General features: G+C 27.6%; 2 protein-coding genes across 5 annotated transcripts; one reads left to right on the top strand and one right to left on the bottom strand.

The window, feature by feature from the left end:
- Positions 1-2,206: 2,206 nt before the first annotated feature.
- On the bottom strand, positions 2,207-7,787 carry LOC106686013 (pre-mRNA-splicing factor SYF2). The gene is made up of 4 exons (XM_014429085.2): positions 7,550-7,787; positions 4,937-5,077; positions 4,444-4,736; positions 2,207-2,405 (listed from the first exon to the last, which is right to left on the bottom strand). The coding sequence occupies exons 1-4, from the start codon at positions 7,646-7,648 to the stop codon at positions 2,240-2,242; spliced, it is 699 nt and encodes a 232-aa protein (XP_014284571.1). The 5' UTR covers positions 7,649-7,787; the 3' UTR covers positions 2,207-2,239.
- Positions 7,788-7,790: 3 nt separating this feature from the next.
- On the top strand, positions 7,791-20,750 carry LOC106686012 (peptidyl-prolyl cis-trans isomerase sig-7). 4 transcript variants are annotated; one of them, XM_014429082.3, is made up of 9 exons: positions 7,791-7,908; positions 8,210-8,350; positions 8,438-8,570; positions 8,653-8,757; positions 11,674-11,826; positions 15,057-15,153; positions 15,246-15,487; positions 15,650-15,854; positions 19,193-20,750. In XM_014429082.3, the coding sequence occupies exons 2-9, from the start codon at positions 8,281-8,283 to the stop codon at positions 20,453-20,455; spliced, it is 2,268 nt and encodes a 755-aa protein (XP_014284568.1). In that variant the 5' UTR covers positions 7,791-7,908; positions 8,210-8,280; the 3' UTR covers positions 20,456-20,750. The 4 variants fall into 4 exon arrangements, with proteins under 4 accessions (XP_014284568.1, XP_024214238.1, XP_014284569.1 ...); XM_024358470.2 differs by having other exon boundaries at positions 7,870-8,026; XM_014429083.2 differs by having other exon boundaries at positions 7,893-8,026; positions 8,187-8,350.
- The last annotated feature ends 931 nt before the right edge of the window (positions 20,751-21,681 follow it).

The raw sequence follows: 21,681 nt of genomic DNA, 5'->3' as shown, positions 1-21,681 counted from the left end.
ACAATCTACTCACATATATTATCCATGGTCAACAATCTACTCACAATCATCAATACAAATATTATATTATTACTAGCTACTTCATTCTCATTAATATATGCCATAGAATTATTTGAATATTTTATTTATATAAAAAACATGATGCACCAACATCTATGCAAAAAAAAAAATAAAAGATTCCAAAAAAAAAGGAAAAATCGGTATGGTGCACGCATCACACAACTTTTACTTAATACCCTACTGATGTCCCCATAAAAAGTTTTTTGTAAGTTATTGCTATTTTTGTGATTAAAAAATCAAAAACCAGGGAAGGTGAAAATTTTGAATTATGAACTGTAATTTTTCTGTTACTAAAAAATTCATTTCTTTTATTGGGAATAACAAGTAACAACTTTGTTCCTGCCAAGAATACAACAGTTGAACTAAGTTGTAAATGAATGCAATCATTAGATATTGAGTAGTCTCGATTTTTTCCGATTCATACATTAGTCTTTATTTTTCCTTTAGTTATTCAACAAACTCTTTAGTATTTTGTATTTATCCATTGTTTACTACTGCAAACAATATGGCATGGTTAATTATTTCAAACAAACAAAATTAAAGTTATTTTATAGGAAACCATTTTGAAAATTAGGCATTTAAATTCTGTGAAACTATTGTAATGAGGACAAGACCCAACAGACATTATTAAAGTTCACACATTGATATGCCGAGTTTAAGGAAAATCGTTAAATCTGTTTTTGAAAAAATGTGAACCAGTATAATGCACTAATAATTTTTTTACAAAATTGATGCCCCACAAATTTAATTCTACCATCATGAGTTTATACATATATGATGACTTTTGTGCTTAATAGAGGAGTGAAAAATTGTGATGAGAAATAAAATTGTCCTCCTACAGAGTGGTTAGGTGCATTAATAAAGGAATTCAAATGTATTAAGTTAGAATGAGATTGTCAGAGCCGCGGTCAAGAAGGACAAAAAAATAGTAATAACTATTATTTATTTTCTGCTGATGTTTCGACCTACGTAACTGAACTTCATCAAGGCTACAATAAAAATCAACAAAGGAGGTAGAGTTAATCAAAGAGTAAAAGAGTGATATTAAAAATATACCATCTTTCATTTAAGAGGGTTTTCCATTACAGAGATGTATCTTTTAAGAGAAATTTTACTGTATCTCATATAAATATTGAAGTAAGAACCTCCTCTTTTGTTGTTGCTAAAATATATTTATGTTGTTTACATAAAATAAATTTTAATCTCAAAATTGTGTAAATTGACTGTGATTAAAAGTTTTAATTTAATGTGAAGAATTGACGAAATAGGTTAATTATGGACTGAAATTATTGACCTAAGCAGAATAAATTGCATAGTTTTTTATAATTGATGTGGTTCTAAATTGAAGATTGTCCTTGAGGATGGCCGAAAAGTTGGACTTCTAAAGAAATATAAATTGTTTTGAGACTAAAATTGGATAAAATTTATTTTATTTAAACAATAATAACCTTCTCTTCTTTTTTTTTTTTTATTTTTTTTACCAAAAAATGAAAGGTGCGCCAGCTTCATGTTTTTACTCAAACAGTTGTTTGAAACCTACAAATTGTTGAACAAGTGTAGTTCAAGATTACTAAAGAAAAAATTCCAGCCCATTTTTAAGATTATTAGTTTATTCATCTGGTAATTAATTTTAGTTATTGCCAACCAGTGATACTGTCCTTATTTTAAACAATTAAAGAACAGTTATTTAATCCAAATATAATAATAATAATAATAAATAAGGTAACATAGAGGAAGATTTGATAAATATAGAAGATAACAGAGTCAAAGACAGTACTTAGGAATGAAATAAACTAAATCATTTATTGATTATTTAAATTCAATTCCAGTAAAAATTTTATTTCCAGAGGCTTATAGTACACAAATGTTGATTAATTTCTTATTTCTGTACATCAATACATAGGAAAATTATATACATACATGTATTTTACAATAATCAATTAAAAATGTATATATAATTAAAACAACTTATAAAAAGAAAACTTGTCATAAAAACATAATACAAAAATAATTTGTAATATTAAAAAAAAAATCTAATAAACTAAATAAAGAAATGAACATATTTCAGGTACCTTTAAAGGCCTAATTAATCTTGTTTGATAAATATAAAACTTTGTAAAATCCAAATATAATTAATTTTTTCAAAAATATAGTAGATAAAGCGGAAATCAAATACATTTTAAACGGCAGTTCCCCTTTCAAGATTTTGTTTGATTTCTGTTGTATATTGGCCATAAAATCTTTCAAGTTTCTTGTTGAACTTCATGTTTCTATCGTTGATATAATCAATATCAGCATCATCATTATGAGTTCTGCGCCTGCTGTATTTTTCACGTTTAGAAATCCTAGGGAACAAGATAAAAAATATATATGTAATATCAAATACAAATACTTTGAATTAAATCTAAAAATAAAAAATGATCCAAGTCAAAACTAAAGCACTAGATTAGGTTGACTAAGGGGAACACTACCATAATGTGAATGGTTATATTTATAAAAGGAAACTACCAGTCTCTACCAGAAAGAGTAACATTTATAACAATGGATAAATAGACTTTAAAATATTGCAAATACTAATTAAACTATACAGTAAATTAAAATCAGATATAACCATTCTCAATTATGAAATAATACTATGGCCATTACTGATGTACAGTTGTGAAGTATAGAGATGCAACATCATGTAGGAAACGAAAAAAAATTACATCTATTCCACAACAAGGTTCTAAGAATCGCAGTAGATGCCTCTTGGTTTAAAAAAAAATAGTCAATTGTAGCGAACTACAATTCTAATAAAAAATGTTTTATAAAACTCGTTACCCAGTTACCAACAGTTTATGGTGCAGTAGCTTACAACATAGGAAATCCAACTTCATCTCAAAGACAGAAGGCTAAGCTAGTGCAAGACATTTGTTACAAACTGATTTTTATTATTATTATTTATTTATTTTATTTTTTTAGTAGATAGCCAGTTATTTATTTTCATTAATTTTATAAATATTAGTTGGTTTTTTTTGTTTCTTTGTTTCTTCAAGAACATAATTATTATTAATATTTCTTACATATATTATTGGATTATTTTTTCAGTAATTTATTTCAATTATTTTAGTAATTCAATAAATATAACATTGCAAATTTTAAGAGGAGTCTTTTTTGGCATGAACCAATAGCCACATTATCAATTGTTAAAACCAAATCTAATTGTTATAAATCCATATAAGGCCAATTAGATCAAAATTAACAAAACTATGACAAGAAAAAAATTCTGTTTCACTTTATTTTGTTGTGTAGTTAAATTGAAAATTTACAATGAAATTATAAATAAAACAGAGAAAGCTAATTTATATGAAATAGCTAATAAAAACCAACTAGCGAGAAATATTATATATGCGAGGAACCTGATCATTCAGTTATTTAATGTTCTGGCTAAACCACAAACAGTCAACAACTTTTTCCTGTAGTAAACCACATTTATGACCATATTCCAGGAAATGGAAATCAAGAAACCACAAACAATGTTAGCTAATAATTTGTTCATTATAAATGGATAATTGCAAAACCTATCTCAAGCCAATTAGTCACTCTCTAAATCTTAATTCATAATTAAAAATAAATGTTTATTTTTACTATAACCCTTTATACTTGTTTTTTTTTAAATGGCTAAGGTGATGGGCTCAAGGAAAGTTTCAAACCCTACAGCTGATATTACAGAATAAATAATCTGCCACAGCTGGACCTGGATCAGGAAGTCCAATGCCTCGCCGATTAATCTATTCCATTCCCTTATTTATTATTAATAATAACAAAGAATTTTCCGTTGTCTAATAAGTAAAAGGATCTGTGAGCAAGATTCACCCAAATAAGTTATAAAATTAACGTCAATACAGGTAGAGAAAATTAATTAATCCTAGGAAGTTTTCCAGTTATTTTTAGTGTTATTTATGAACTGGTAAATAACAAAATAAGTATATTTTTTTGGAAATTCCCATTTAAAATATGTATTAAACTAAATTAGACCTAGACTTCAAACACATTGTGTAAACTTTTAACGAAGACGAATGAGGAGGCCACAAACTAGAATAATACTGAAGTTTAAGCAGGACTCAGGTGGATTCCTCAACTTCTCCATCTTAGCACTCTGGAACTGAAGGTCAGTAGAAGATGTGTACTTTTATGACACAATAGATATTTTAGCTTAAGGACACTGCCACTTAAATCTTAGGGGAAATTTTTTTGTAAGAATGCGGAAAAAAGCCAAAACTAAATATTATCATGGTAGAATAGGTTTAGTAGATTAAACGATGAAAATTTGAAAGTATACAAATTAATTAAATAATTAAATTAAAAATTATTAACTATATGATTTTTTTTTTTAATACTTACTGTTTCTCTAGGTCAGTAACCATCCGATCAACACCTTCTTTGGTATCTTTTTGTAAACCATGCAAAATTGTATTTCTACCACCATAAAATGCCTCTCCAAGTTTATCTCTTTGTCTATTATAATCGTTCATATCAGGCTTTATGTTTTTGACCAATCTGTTATATTGGCGAATTGTAGCTTGTTCGTAGTCGGCAAAGCCTTGATCAGGGTTCTTTTTCTTCTTTCTTCTGTCTAATCTTTCAGCCTCTAAAGCACTCACATTAAGTAATTTTGTTCTGTCATAGTCCTCACCCTAAAAAATTTAAATATGAAAAAATAAATTATTATCCAAATAAAGTGATTGTACTAATCTGTTAAATTATTTTATAATATATCCAAAAATTTCTTGTATCCCACTAACTATGATAACAATAAAAGAAAAACAATGACAAAGAAATGAAGTCCATCTATTACGATGAATACTTGACCGAAATTGATAATAAATGTTTGTACCTTTTCACTAGCGTCTTTTCTATTCTGTTCATCGCTTAAAATCCATTCTGCTTTCCGTTTCCTTGCTTCCCAATTAGCAGGGAGTTTGTTTCTCTTATCTTCTTCTACTACTTCCTTATGATTAAGCTGGCGGGCTTCATTCTATACATAAAACAAATCAACATTGCAATAAAAACAAATATATATATTTGAAATAACAATAGTTTATGACAATCATCTTTATAACCCAAATCAATCAGGGTTATCTTTTCTTGGCTGAACACTAAATAATCTTCTTTGTTATATAAGAATAGTAAAGGTATTATAAAATCTTAATGACTAAAGGTGGGTGACCAATACAATATTCACCTGTTATTATTAATGGGAACAAGATGAAACATATAATAGAAGAAAAAAATAGACAATTTTTTAAGTCCCACCGATTTAAGATCTAAGATTATATATATTGTTTAATTGGCATGTAATGGCTGTAGGTAGGGAATCATAACTAATGCAATTCTGAAAAGAATGTGACAACCAGTTTTCAAATTTATATTCAAATTCAAGTAATTTATAATGATTTTTCATATCCAAGACTTTTATTAGAACAGTTATATTCAAAACAAAGGAATATCGTTAGAATATAGTTGGAGGATATTGAAAACAAAGGCTTGTCTTTCTAATATACTAGCAAATAACTCTTAAGTCAGTTTTCCCAAATACTGCAATATCACGTAAACACAGACAAAATGCAACATGTCACAACGAAGATTCTCATTCAGTTTTATTTTCCATATATTAAAGTGTTGAAACATTTATAAATAAAGCAATTTTTTGCACCCCATGTGAGTGATATTGGTTTATTCCATACAAACAAAAATTAATTAACTATAATCTATGAAATCTTTATAGCACAGTTTGTTCTATCCCTTTGTTACTGCTATTATTTATCAAGTTAAATATATCTGACTTACAAATATACTATACCACAACTACATTTATGTTTATAGATTTCAAATATTTATGGTCCCGAAAATTTATTTATAAATGATTTTTAAATGAAGGAATTTAAACAGGGAAGATATTTGATACGCCTAACTAAATAAGATTAACTTTAATTTGGACTTGGCGTTTTATATTAGTTTTCACTATTCATTAGTTTTAATTGAATATAAAATTAAGTTTCCCAGTTAAATTTTTGATTATCGTTTAGCAAGCCTGTTATTAAAGCGATATAATGTGAACATTAGTAACTTATGTAATTTACTAGGCTCCAGTAGTTCATTACAATTTTGTACTTTCACTGGAGCAGTTACATTTAAAACAAAGGAATATTGTCCGGATACAGTGGAAGACTTTAAACACATTAGTATCTATCATACCAGCAAATAACATGCTAGTTAGCGTTTTGCCAAAACCCACAGTATCACATAACTCCGACAAAGCATAATATATGTCACAACGTTTTAGACTCACATTCAATTTAATTTTCCATCTATTAAAGTATTGAAACATTTTTAAATAAAGGAATTTAAACAAGGTAGATAACTTTCACTACACTCAACTAAATAATAATGAAAATTTTTCAGTCAATTGAACCAAATTCTAAAATAAAAATAAAATTTTAGTTTTAGAGTTAAGTTAAGTTTTAATAAATTAGCAAATAACTCACTAGTCAGTTTTACAAAAAATTAAATATCACATAAATGCAACATATCTCACAACGTTTTACACCATTATTCAGTTGTTTTTTTTCCAAATATTAAAGTATTGAAATGTTTTTAAATAATGCAATTTAAACAAGGTTAACTTTAACAACACCTAAGTAAATAATAATGAAAATCTTTTAGTTTTAGAGTTAATTTTTAGTATATGAGCACTAGTCACTAGTCAGCTTTCCAAAACCCAAAATACCACATTACTCCGAAAAAAACATAGTGTATCTCACAACTTTTCAGACTCACATTCAGTTTAATTATCCATCTTTATTATTAATAAAGGAATATTGTTTATATATAGTTGGAAGATTTTAAAGACAAAGGTTTGATTCTCTAATATACAAGAAAATAACTCACAAGTTAGTTATTAAAAAAAACTGCAATATCTAATAAAACAGACAAAATGCAACATATCGCAAAACTTTTTGGACTCACATTCAGTTTAATTGTCTATCAATTGAAGTATTGAAACGTTTTTAAATAAAGCAATTTAAACAAGGTAGACAATTTTCACTACACTTAACTAAATAGAAATGAAAATCTGTCAGTCAATAGAACTAATTTATAAAATAAAACTTAAGTTTTACTTTTAGAGTTACGTTTTAATATATCAGCAAATAACTCGCTAGTCAGTTTTCAAAAACTGCAATATCACATAAATGCAACATATCTCACAACCTTTTTATACTTTCATTCAGTTTTAATTTACATATATTATAGTATTAGAATATTTGTAAATAAAGCAATTTAAACAAGGTAGATAACTTTCACTACACCTAACCAATTAATAGTGAAAATATTTCAGTTAATTGAACCAAATTATAAAATAAAAGTTTTTAATAGACTATTGGCTTGTAAAAGTTTGAAGTAAAAAATCATTCTCACTAAATATAGCTACAATAATAAGTTAACATACCCTTTTCAGATGCAATTCTTTGAGTTTTTTCATCTTTTCAAGGAGTTTATCTTTCGAAGAAGTCTTCTCGGAGCCATCGGTCATGTTTGTGTTATCCATTTCAAGAAGTAAATTAAATATTAATCCTTTAATAAGAGAGTGACATGCGTAGTTTAATAACGAAATAATCTTTTAATAAACAAACACTGACAATGAAAAAGTAACCTCCTCGCTATAGAAACAAGAAAGTAAACAGAGCAGTGTTGCCAATCGGCGATCTGGGGAACTTTTATTCTCATTGTGAGATCGTCGGGACTCGAGTCCTCTTGTTTAAGAGCTACAACAAATTGCTTGAAACCTCCGGGGGTTTTCGACATATGGTTAGTATGACGTGACAGTGTGTGAGGATTCCCTTCTACACATTTATTAGTATATTAGACTTTTAAATGACATTTTAGGGTATATCCCCGTATAATGGTTATTGAAGAAGAAAGTCGTGTAAGTATGTCAAAAGAAAACACGAAATTCCTCACTAGTCCTGCTTTGTTTTATTTAGCCTTCTTATAAGTTAATTTCTCCCAATATAACTATCATATATAAAACATAGAAACTATCTATTCCTACCAAAATTCATATAATTTTAGTTATGATTTTTCAGATTGCTGAAATTTTTTTTTTCAGAAGCACCATATTTTAGAAATTTGATGTTTTGAAATGCCTTAAAAATAATGGGATAAACACCAATATAAAAAATGGCAGTTGTTATAGAAACAACTTTAGGTGATATAACTGTTGATTTATTTACAGAAGAGAGACCTCAAAGTAAGTTAATTTTTTAAAGCATCTGTTGCTGCTTTAGAAGTGTTTTCATCTGTGTCGTTTATTTAATTGGTATAACTTTTTTTATAGCTTGTAAAAACTTCCTGAAGCTCTGTAAAGTCAAATATTACAACTTCTGCCTGTTCCATACAATTCAACCCAATTTTATAGCTCAGACAGGAGATCCTACCGGAATCGGAAATGGAGGAGAGTCTGTTTTCGGGTAACATATTTGATCAATAATATATTATTTTATTGTAATTAAAAATCTTCTGTTTATTTAAATTTAACATTTTATGTTGTAGACTCGTGTATGGAGAGGAGTCTAAGTACTATGAAGCTGAGAAAATGCCCAAAATCAAACACACCAAGCCGGGGTTGTTGTCGATGGTCAATTATGGCAATAACATGTATGTCCACTACTTTCTAATAATTATTTAAACTAATAAAAATCTATGTTCACTTAAATCTTAATTGTATTTATGTGATAGTTGTTTATTTCATAATTCTTTTTGTATATATCAAGAATTTAATCGTTTTTTAATCCATATTTCTACTTTAAGATTAAAAATTCTATTTTTATTGATCAATGAATTGTTTATTAATTAATTAATTTGCCCCTTAGCGTTGCTCTCTGATTCTCTAACATGATTGTGTCTTTGATTGTTATATGTTTGACACTCCTTATTGAATAGACTTTAAAAAAATATAAATAGTATGATTTTACTAGTTTTTTCTTTGGCCTGATTATATTTAAAAGAAATTCTGATTATAAATTCTTATCGGTTCTTTACCTAAAAATCAAAAACATTATAGTATAGCATTAGTAATTGAAAAGATTAACTTTTATATGTTATCTGTAATTTTCCCAGACTGTAGAGGCCAGTATGTTTGTTATTTGTTAAATATGGGTTGATACAAGCATGATTGCATTAATTTATATAAAAATCAGTTGCAAAAATAATGATCAGCTCTATGGGTTGTGCAATACTATTAGGTGATTTTATCTGAGGTTTAAAGGCCAATTATTTATGTGCATATTCAGAAACATAGTCAAACTATATCTACATTATCATTCTAATATTAATTTCATTTATCATATTATCAAATATACATGTTCTCTGAATCAGTTGGATTTTCATTTAGATTGAAATGTATTATTTCTAGTTTATTTATATTTGCTTATTAATTTTTTAAACATTAAAACTGTTCCAATGGGTTTAACACAATTGGAGATGCTCAAATGTTGCAAATTTTAATTATTGATAAAATAAAAAAAAAAAAATCAGAACATTTTTTAATTAATATTAACACTGGTGTTTAATTATTGTTATGTATTGTATATATAACAATATGTGTATTGTCATATATACTTTTGTATATACATATAATTGATTAATAGCAGATATACATTGTATATAATTGATACATAGTAGATTGGAAGTGTAAATACCTTTTATATGTTAAATTGATGTGATTTGAGTTTCTTTTTTCTTTGTTTTTTACATATTTGTAGTTTTCAAACATTTGGAAAATTTAAGAAAAAACCTATACAATAAAAAACAAAACAAATAAACAGCAAAGTAATTAAACATAAATTTATGTATGAACAAATACTAAACTTTGTTAAAAATTAACATATATATACAATTGAAATGTCAATTTTGTTTATGTTTTCTCTAATGATTTATGTTTGGTACGTTTGTGGGTGTGTCTTTTTAGTGATGTTTTGTTGTAGTCACCCTTTTTTGTATGAAGTTATATATTACTTGTATGAAATGAACAGAACCTATCACCTTCCCTCAATTTGAGAAATCAATTACTTATTAATAATGTTTGACTTGTTATTGCTTATTATAATTATTAAATTTATATAAGGTTCAATATGTTAGTGTCTTGTCTAGTACTATTTTTTTTTTTTTAATGAATTACTTGATCATAATTTTTTTTTATTTTATTGGTTTTCTTAGCTATGTTTCTAAATATTAAGAACTGGCATATATAATTTAATTTTTGTAAAGTTTATCTTATTGTGATATAACTCAACATCCTTAAATTGATATCATAGAATCCAAAAAGGAAACAGTAACTGTATTTTTCATTATTTGAATTTTAAAAGATACTCATGGGTTTATTGTAAAAGATATTTAATAATTGATTTTTAAAAATTCATGCTAAATTTATTAATAATAATAATACGATTTTGGATTAATGATAAAAATATACATTTTGAAATTTCATTTAATAATTGAATTATTATTTAATAACATAAATAAACCAATGTCGACTAAATCCTCAATTAACATATTGTTTTATTATAACTAAACCACTTGGGAGGTATTCAATAACAGTTTGTGCTTTTAATGTGAATATTATTGATATTTTGATTTGCCTGTATTGGTGTCAAGTTCCTATTATTAGAAACAGCTTAAATAATATTTTCTTATGTGCATCTGTTGAATCTGTCATAAACATCATATTTGTTATTTGACGTGTTAATATTCATCAAGGGCGTATTAAGTTTGCTCAAAACCAACTACAGCTTATTCTGATCTATTTTTGGAGAAACCTATGGATGGAAGTGAAAGGTGTGTGACTTGTTTGTCTTGTAACATTTGCTCTGTCCAGTCCAGCTTGTTCTGAAGAAAAATCTTTAAACTTCATAAAAGCAAGATGATTGCCATTTCCTTATATTCATTTTTGAATATTAATGTTATATCTTAAAATTTATTTTGAGAATAATTTATTTTTTTTTGTAAAGTCTTTTTATCCTAATTTTACACATTGTTTAAAATTTCTCATTTAAAATGTATTTAATAATACCTTATATCATGTGCATGTGATCTCTCCTGTAAATTTTAAAATTCTTACTGTTTTTTTTATTTAATCAAGAGTCTATATCTGTGTTGATTGAACAAAATATTAACTTATTTTTCATAACTGTAATGAAATTAGTTTACATTAGACTTGTTTTAGTTTTTAATCAGGATTAACTTCTGAACAACACTGGGTAATTCATCTAGTTCTAATAGTTCCAGTATTATCTTTATACTATTTATGAATTGCCATGATGATGATAATGGCAGATATTTATTATTACTGTTAAATTCAATCAGTGTAAATACTGGTTTATGTCATAACCATTCTTAACTGTTATTTATTCTTCTAGTATGCTTAAATAGTTAGTTAATTCATTTTAAAAATAATTATTCATTTATAGTTTACTATATTATTATTTATAATCAAATTAAGCTCATACAATAGCATTATACTCTACTATATTATATTTGTTTAATGCTCTAATTATTAATATGTATTTTTTGTAGGCTTGGATCTCAGTTTTTTGTTACCCTTGGAACTGAACTAAAATCTTTAGAGGAGCACTGTGTCTTTGCAGAAGTTACCGAAGGCCATGATATTCTAATTAAACTGAATGATGCGATTTGTGACAATCAACATAGACCTTATCAGGATATCAGGTATGTAAAATATATATCCATTTGTTTTTATATCCGTTAGTGTATATCAATGATAATATTCTATTCTATGTCATATATTTTTCATAATGAACTATAAATTTCAAGGCCTTTTGAAAACTTCCTGAAAAGGAAAATTACAACTTTTCAATTGATTTTCCTAAAAGAGAGAACCTTTAATTGTATTTTTCGCTGTTAGTTTTCATGTACTTACCACTATTGTGAAGTAACCCATCTGAACAGATTTAAGTATAAAATCTAAATCTGTTTTGTCAAAAAATTTATTGAAAAGTTGCAATTTTCCTAAAAGAGAGAGAACCTTTAATTGTACTTTTTGTGAAGTTAGTTTCCATGTACTTAGCACTATTGTGAAGTAAGCAATTGATATATTATAGTGGTATTTTTTCATGGGAAAATAAGATTATTACTGGCTAATTTCAATATTTAACGGTGGTTGAAAGCCTGTTATCGTTTTTGTGAATTGATTGTTATAAATTGTGAAAGCCATGTTAAAAAATTGTTGTTTGAATTTGAATTAGAGTACTTTTGCAAGTGATTGGTTTTGGGTTTGAAATGAGAAAAATGAAGAATTGAGTAAGCCCGTTAGACGAGGCATTGGGTTGGAATGCCAAAATATAAATAATAATATTAATGACTTTATTTAATACATAAGTTTTCAGTTGTCCTTAAATTTTTGTTTTTACATCTCTAAATTAAATTATTTATACAAGAAATCGTTTTTACTCATCAGAGCAATGTGTTCTCAATATATTTCAAATTATTGCCTGGAGTAGGAAAAAAGAACACAACAAAGCTTAATAGTTTTTAATTAGGTGTTGATGGTTGACCGTAGATTAAAATGTGTAGAAGATGGTCATGGGGTGCGGGCAGCAAATAAATAAATGATTATTTATACATACCCATGTTTCGACTTGAATTTCAGGTCTTCATCAGGGCTAAAGAAACAAAACATATTACAATCATCATTCAGAGAAACAAAAAATTAAAAGAAACAATATTTTTTTAATCTAAAATATGAATTTTTGCTTTCATTTACCTATATAGGTAATATATAGTAAGGGAAATAGATATATGCCCTGGGTGTTTTATTGAACTTGTTCAATAAAATTAACTGACGGAAAGTTCCACTTTATGGAATCGATTTTTCACATTTTTTTTATTTTCTCGAAAACAATTATGGATTTTGACTAAACTCAGTAATTCAACATACAATTGAATGGTCTTTAATGTCAGATAGGTCTTGTCATCATCGAAATTGTCTGAAAGGGCTTAAATGTGTATTTTTAAAAAAAAATCTTCCTCTAAAATCCTTTAATATTGTTTATTTAAAAAAAATTAACATTTTTCATTGTAAGTAATATTAAACCATGGGAAAAAAACGTAAGAGCTGAAACCACACGACCTTTTCCAATTGCATTTTGTATTCTTTAACATGTGTCTACCAATCTACACAAAATTTGGGGATATCAAAAGGTTAGTAAGTGAAAGTTTTCTGATGCGCACATTGCACCAGATTTTTATTTATTTCATTGATATTAAAATTGCTAGATTAATATAATTGAATAAATTAATTAAATTAAATAAATTCCCTCATAAAAATATGTTTCCATATTTTATCTACTAGGGTATAGTGAAGATCATCCTCAGTGTTGTTTTTTAGTAATTAAAATGTTTAGTTTTATCAATTATGAAGTAAAGCATCATTGATAAACATGTGTAAAAATATTGTTAAATTAAAAAAAAATTCTACTATAAAAATATTTATGTCTTTCTTGTTTACATTGTTAATATGAGAAGATGGTTGGAGCGGGAAGAGAAGGTGTGTGGTTAGTGGACACTAATAAATGGCCCTTATTTTTTAATTTATTTATTAATTTTGTTTTTAATGAAATAAATATCACTTTTATATTGATAGAAAAGGAGTGTTGTTCTCTCATATGAACCATTTTTTACATTAACCTTAACAAAGTATTGTTTCAAATATTTGGCATAATGATTTAATTCGGGAATTTAAATGACTGATTTAATTGGGAATTTAATGAGGCAATATATGCCTTGCAGCCAGAGATGGGTATAAATTAGCTATGAATGAAACTAATCCCTAAAATCGCCATGGATACGACCTCTATTCATGAATGAACCATATTAATATTGTATCCAATATTTATTTATCAATGGCAATTTTAACTATTAGTTTCAACTATAGCTAATTTTTGGCCAATTCTGCTTGCAACTATTAATTGTAATTATAGTTATAATATCATAGTGCTCAAGAAGGGCATGTGTAATTTAGGGACTGAGTTAACAATTAATGACTAAATACGTACACCTCCTGAACTAAGAAGGTACAGGGCAGATTTGGGCAGTACTTGATTATTTTTTCGATTTTGATTAAAAAGTATGTGAGTACTGAGTACAAAGTGAAATTAAGTATACACATTTTCTATAATTATGATTACTTTTTTAATGAATTATATCAAACTTCAAAACTGAGTGTCAACTTATAACCAATTACTTCTAGTACTTAAATACCATGTAATTGAAAATTTTGAGTGAATTTTTTAATCTATTAGTTTTGTATTCATTCACATTCAACTTACTTAAAAAGTATATGAGTACTGAGTACAACATGGAATCCAGTAGTCATTTCCTTTGAAAATAAATTTCTAAGTAAAAAAAAATACATTGTAATAAAAATATTAAGATGTCCTTAATTATGAGTGTGATTAGTTTACTTTTACTCAAAATTTGTTTGAGTATTGATTATAAATACTTCTCTTCAGACGGATTTGAGCATGAATTCCTTGTTGTCATACTTAATTTTTTTCTTGAGTATAGATTGCTTTATTTGTCCTCTATCTTGAAATGTTTTGAGTACAAGTAATCTTCTTCAGTAGACATGTACAATTGGCCCAACTTTGGTAAAGTGTGAACAGGTAAATGCTGGATGGGTTTGTCTGGTACAATGGATGGGATGATTATGTTTGATCTGATCTTTTATGTCTAGATTTTAATGGTCTTAATGAATTTTCAGGCATTAATACTTGTTAATTTCGGTATTATGATGAACCTCAATATTATGATTTTCTAAGTGGAATATATTTTCTTTTCTATGAGTGTTCTGCTTTAAGTTGTAAATTTTACATCTTCTGTTAGTTAATTATTATTTTTTTTACTGATACCATTTGTGTTCATATTTCATTTGACATTAGGATCACCCACACAGTTATCCTTGAAGATCCTTTCGATGATCTGCCTGGGCTCGTAATTCCTGATGCTTCTCCAGATTTATCAGCTATTCAAGCTTCGGTTAGTATTAATAAAATATATAAAAAATAATATTTGTTCTCTGATTCCACAATCGCTGTGTTTATTAAATTTTTTATTACAATTTTTTTCAGAATGGTAGAATCGGTGCTGATGAAAAAATCAATGACGAAGAAGGTCTATCTGAGGTCCAGTTACAAGAAATCAAAGCTGACAGAGAGGCCAAAGCTAGAGCTACTATATTAGAAATTGTTGGAGATCTTCCACACGCTGAGGTTGCTCCTCCTGAAAATGTCTTGTTTGTCTGTAAATTAAATCCTGTTACAACAGATGAAGACTTAGAAATACTTTTTGGAAGGTTCGGAAAAGTTAAAAGGTTTGTTTTAAAAGCTCTATTAATATGATATGTTTCTATCCCCTTGTTATTTCTATTAAGTAATGAATTAATGATTTCTGTTGGAATTTTGTGGGTACCATTCTGCTCTGCTCCTATATGATTATAATCTTTTTTAAAATAATTCTATGTAATCTTTTATAGCTGTGAAGTTATCCGTGACCATCAAACCGGTGATTCTCTACAATATGCCTTTGTAGAATTTGAAGATCAAAAGTCCTGTGAGCAAGCCTATCTGAAAATGGATAACGTCCTAATTGACGACCGTAGAATACATGTTGACTTCAGTCAGAGCGTATCAAAAATAAAGTGGAGAGGGAAAGGTCTTGGAGTACAATATATTGAAAAGGTATAAAGTTTTGAAATTCCTTCTGCAATGTTCAATTTGAAAATTAAAAATTAGAAGCCACATCTTTCTAATCTTTCATTTATTGCAGATTTTGTAGTTATCTTCTTGTGATACATCTCCATTTGTTATTTTTGATTGGTTTCTTTTGTCATTATTCCCTATTATTTTCCGTTTAATCTTTCTTCTATTTTGTTTTTGTTTTCATTTATTTCTATATTTATTTTTCAATTTCTTTAAATTAATTTTGATTTATGTCTCTGAAGTTTTGTTATATTTTTACTAATATTTGTGCTCTTACAGTTTTATCTTGAAGTTATAAACTTTTTTTTTAGTTATGTATAGTTTTTGCTTGATAGATGTTTACTTATCTTTGTTGTTTTTTTGAGGGAGATGGTTTGATAATTATTTTTTCTTGCTTGACTTGAGAAACTAAAAGAAAGTATTTGTGAAAAACAATTGTGACATCAATTATAATCTTATTTTTAACCAACTGATTGTTATGCGTGGTTTATCAACTAACTGGTTTAAGGTTGGTACCCAAAATATCTACAAAAATTCAAGGAAGTTTTTTTAATTTCTGATGTCTAGCGTTTTTCTCGGTCTTTTGTAAATTACAAACAAAAACAGTTATTTTTATAATTTTGTTAGTAGTTCAAGTTTAAAATCATATTGAAGGCACTAAAATGTTGAAGAAACAATTTTTGTTTTTTGTTTCATAGTTCTCAATATTAATTAGATTTCCACTTTGATTATGTTATGAAGTTTTTATTGCATGGAAATCAGATTTTTAATTATCAATCTAGTATTTTTTTCCCTTGTTCTAATTAGAATTTCTTAAGTCTTTTGAATCAACAATATTATTTTTCTGAACCTGAGAAACAATTTATACCTTCTTATTTTAAAATTTTTAAACTTAGTGTTTGTTATTTATTCATTTATTGTTAATAATTTAAATAAATGATTCTTGGCATTTATTTATTTCTGTAAAATTAATAGATAGCATGGTGCTGTTCTTCAATGATCTTCATTTCATTTTACTTGGAATGATCAACGACAGCGGTCATCATTTTCTCCTTCTGCTCTACTTGATGAGCCTTATGATCCATCGGGAAGACATCTGCTTCTGCTTTGTCTGCAGTAGGTGTCGCAGATATAAATCGGCTGTTCCTCAACCTCATTGATAAGAAGACAGCATCAATGCTGTCTCGTCGGAGGCTTGCGTGTGGTTACGGCTTTGAAGAGATCATCTGCTGCTGAGACTTCAGAGTCAGGCAAATGCTCTCAGCCCTTCTCTCACCTGGTTACGTGCTGAGTTCTGCTCATCTCTCGCCGTTATTACTAAAGATAAATTGGAATAAGCCCAATTTAAATTATTAATTTTTTTTTTATTGCAGTTGGAACTGTTAATAAATCATTTTTAGTTTTTTTGAGTACATTGCCTCAATATCTTCCAGTAATAGTGGCTACTACCCATTTAGTCCTCAAATCCCTTCTATTTAAAACTCATGACTATCAATGAACTATTATTATAGTTATAAACCTGTTTACTTTCTGTCAACACAAAGTTTCGGTTGTGACACAAAGTCGCACAAAGTTTTTTACTAAACAACAACAAGAAGTTTTGGGCTTATTAAAACACTCCCTTTGAGAACCTTGTTTAACCCTTTTAGTGCCAAATGATGATATATCATTGTCCACAGCATTTGTGAAAAGTTCCAACAATGATATCTCAAATTAAATTTATTCAACATTATAAACAACATTATAAATTATCTACTTTCATTGCAGGACTTGCAAATTAGTTGTTTGCAAAAATAATTATAAATGGTGGTTTATTAATTAAACTAATTATTTAATGTACCAATAAATAAAAAAATTAATTTGACAGATAGAAATGTCAAGGGTTGAGGATCATTTTGACTTAGGTGCCAAATTTAAAATCGGCTGATTTGTATTTGATTTTTGGATTCTAAGGAGCTTGAGACAAAACCCTCAAATTTTGAGAGGGTTTATTATTATTATTTTTTTCCATTATTGTCGTATGATTTTTTTTTCTGGTATTCTTCGCATTTATACTGTACTCTCGGTCAGCACTAAAAGGGTTAATATCTTAAGCAAATGCTTGTAAGAGGTTTACCTCTAGATTATATGTAGTTAGTACTTCAGTTAAAAGTTTTTATTGATTGAAAATTGATCATGAACATTTTTGTTTGGTATTGATAACAAAATAGGCTTCCTAAATGTTTCCTTATAATTTTTACTTTCTAAGGAATCCTTAGATTAGATCTTGGCTCTACTTTTCTAAGTTTTATTCCAGCATAGATAAATGGAACCAAGATGTAAAGAAGGTTCATTAAAAAAAAAAAAATCTGGATAATGATTAAATTAAGATAAAATAAATTATATGTAAAAATTTTGGAAGTCTATTTTACAAATGCATATACTTAACAATCTTGAAAGTGGGATCCTGTTAAATTATTTAAAATATAAAATATTTTGTTACTTACTTAATTTTATTGATCAGATAACAAAATTTAAATAAATTCAGTTAAATTTTTTTACTATTGCTATTTGATACAGCACCTAGTGGTGTAGCAGTACTTAAACACTGAGTTTATATCATTAGATCTGTGTTTTGTAAGTTTTGTGATAATTTATAGTAACGCCTGTTTTTCCTAATAAAATTGTTTATATCATTCGAAAGCTGTTTCCTGTAGGTGTACCTTATGGCATTCAAGAGATCAACTTTAAAAAATAAATAAGTGATGAAAATAATTTTTTGTTGCATTCACTTATAAAGTATTCAGTATTTTTAATAAAAAATAAATAACTTTTAAGTTTTTAATTTTCAAAAAATGTCACTGACTGTACCGATGTCTTTTCTACTAACAGCAGTTCATCTACAACTGTCAGCAGTAACAATTAGTGCTGTAATTTCCTGAATAAGGTATTTTTTATTAACTTAAACTTAAAGACCCGTGTAATGAAGATGTAGCTGCAGGTAGATTTCTAGCCATTACTTCAGGAAATAATCTTTTTTTAAAATGTTTTCTTCACTTTTATTTAGATTTTTTGTAAAATATATGTGTAACTCAATTAATAGATGATTTGAATTAATATAAAGCTTTAAAAATAGAGGTTATTGTTTTTTTTTATAACACAATATAATTTCCTACTGCAGGTATATGTAATAACTTAAATTTTTACGATTTACAGATCTAGTTTACATGAGGTGGTGCGTTTACAGTTATAGCTATAAAGTTTAATTATCACGAAGTATGGTGTGCAGTATCAACTATTAATGTTTTCTTTTAAATCATAATTGTGGTCTGTTTCAGCCTGAGGAAAAGGAAAACTCTAGGAGTGTGGACCGTCATTCTAGTAAAAAAGACTATTACAGGGAAAGAGAAAGGGACAGAGACAGAGAAAGAAATGATAGACGAAGAGATGATGATAGAAGACGGAGGGTTGATAGAGATGCTGATGATTATAGAAGGAGAGAAAGAAGGAAGGGTGATGATTCTCGTCGCAGGGAAGATGAAAGCTGGAGAGAAAGAGGGGAAGAAGATAATAGATATGATGAAGATAGGAAGAGAAGAGAATTAAGAGAAGAAAGAAGACGTGAAGAAGAGAGAAAGTACAGTAGCAGACGTGAAGAACGTAGCAGAAGGGATGATGATAGAAGACGAGATGGTGACAAAAGACGCAATGGAGCTGATAAAAAAGAATCAACTAGTTCAAGGCGTGGAGAACATCATAATGATGACAAAAAAATTGAAAAAGCAGAAAGTAGTAGAAGCAGGGATGCACATGAAACTAAAGACGAATCAAAGCAAGATTCCTCTCGTCACAATAAGGAAAAAATTGATAAGATAGATTCCAAAATCAAGGATTTAGCTCCATCAAGTAATTCACATAGTAAAGTAAAGGAAGAAGTTGTGCAGAAAGAAGATATTGAACCGAAAAATAACTCAGAGGAAGCTCAACCAAAGGTAGCTGTTGAGACTGACAGGTCTCTTTTAGACAGTAGTATTGAAAATATGACTCCTGAAAAAGGGAGCACGTCGGCGATGAAAGATAAAAAGAAAAAGAAAAGGAAACCCAGCACATCAAGCGACAGCTCATCTAGTGACACTGTTGATTCTTCTAGCTCTTCTTCGTCTCTTGACCAAAAGAGGAAGCGCAAACACAACGTTACCGTCGCTAAGAAATATTATCATAGAGGGAAGTTGGTAAAGATTATTAAGAAAAAGAAAAATGATTCTTCAGATTCAGAAAGTTCTGAAGAAAGTTCAGATTCAGACAGAAAAAGAAGAAAAACTAAGTATAAAAAAATAGTCAAAGTCATAAAAAAAAGGAGGCGTACAAGTACCGATGACAGTGACAGTGACACTTCAAGCTCTGAAGATACAGATTCAAGTCGGCCAAGAAAGAAAAAGAGGAAAAATGATAAAAATCTGAAAAAGAAGAAAAAAGATAGTAAGAAAAGAAAAAAGAAAAAAAATGATCCTAGTGAATCATCGTTGTCCGAAGATGATAAATTAAAAAGAAAAGGAAAATCTATAGATGTCAAAAAACAAAAAAAAGAATTGAGTGACTGATAACATATTTTTATTATACAGACAACATCTATGGATTATTGATATTTCTCACTTCATAAAATTTTATAGAAATCGGATGGTATGCACACAAAAACAAAATAATCATTAGTTTCTTTTCCTTTTTTTTTTTTTGTTTCATACTCTGTTGAAGAGAGTTCACAAAAAAAGAGAAAATATATATAACTATCTTTGTTATAAAGTTAATTTTTATTCAACTATGTATATTAAAATACATATGAACTGATTTTATGTAACTGTTTTGTTTTATTGATATATAAAGATCCCTTTTTAATAATTGTTAATTCTTAACCCAGTCAAAATTATTGTGCCTAATATTTAATATTCCCTAATCAGTTTTGTACTGTTTTTTATTTCACATGATGAATTGATTGTGATCTATCAATCAAGTTTTTACTGTCTATTAATTAATTTTTGTAGCTTACAGTGATTTGTGAATAACTTTTTTATTTGATCAAAATCATTATTTTATCGGTTTACTGCTTTGAATAAACAGAAATTACAAATTCTTTTAATTTATTTTTTACTTTATATCCACACCTGCCGTTCAGCACGTGCCAGTACGGAGATGTAGTATTAATTGATATGAATAAATTTTCTGATATGATAGAGTTCACCACCCAAAGATGCACCAGAATGGTTAAATGATGAGTTATAATTTTTAGATTGGAAAGAGTATTTTTTAAATTTATTTTTAGTTGCCCCTGAAATATGTGAGGCTTAGGCCTGTATGGGTTTTTGTATGTAAGTTTTAAGTCTACAAGTTTAAATAAAGAACTTTCTAAGGTAATTATGGAATATTGTGTTTTCTCTTCATCTTAAATTATTTGAAGAAAAAATTAAAAAGCAAGGTATTAAAGAACATTGAAATCTAAGGTTTGTGTAAAGTTATTTTAAGATCAGAGAATCTAGTAATACTAAAGGCAGATACATTTTATGTAAATTTGATTATTAAATTAAATGTTTAGATGAATAATTACATTAATGTGAAACAGCTGGTGATTATTAGGGGGGGAGCCCAATGATTGGAAAGAATTTTCTTACACAGCATTAGCTGTCTAATAATATTTATTAGTAGTTAATTCGATTTGTTGTTTTTTCTTAAACAGTTATTATTAAATAATAGTAGAATTTATAAATTGCCATTTATTTTTTAAGTTAAATGTATAGTGTTGGTAGCACTGCTGATGAGTAGGTAATAACCGCCA

This window comes from Halyomorpha halys, unplaced genomic scaffold, assembly GCF_000696795.3.
Source record: "Halyomorpha halys isolate HHAL.00 unplaced genomic scaffold, Hhal_1.1 Scaffold765.1, whole genome shotgun sequence".
NCBI classification, from domain to species: Eukaryota; Metazoa; Arthropoda; class Insecta; order Hemiptera; family Pentatomidae; genus Halyomorpha; species Halyomorpha halys.
This window is presented reverse-complemented; position numbering and strand designations above follow the sequence as displayed.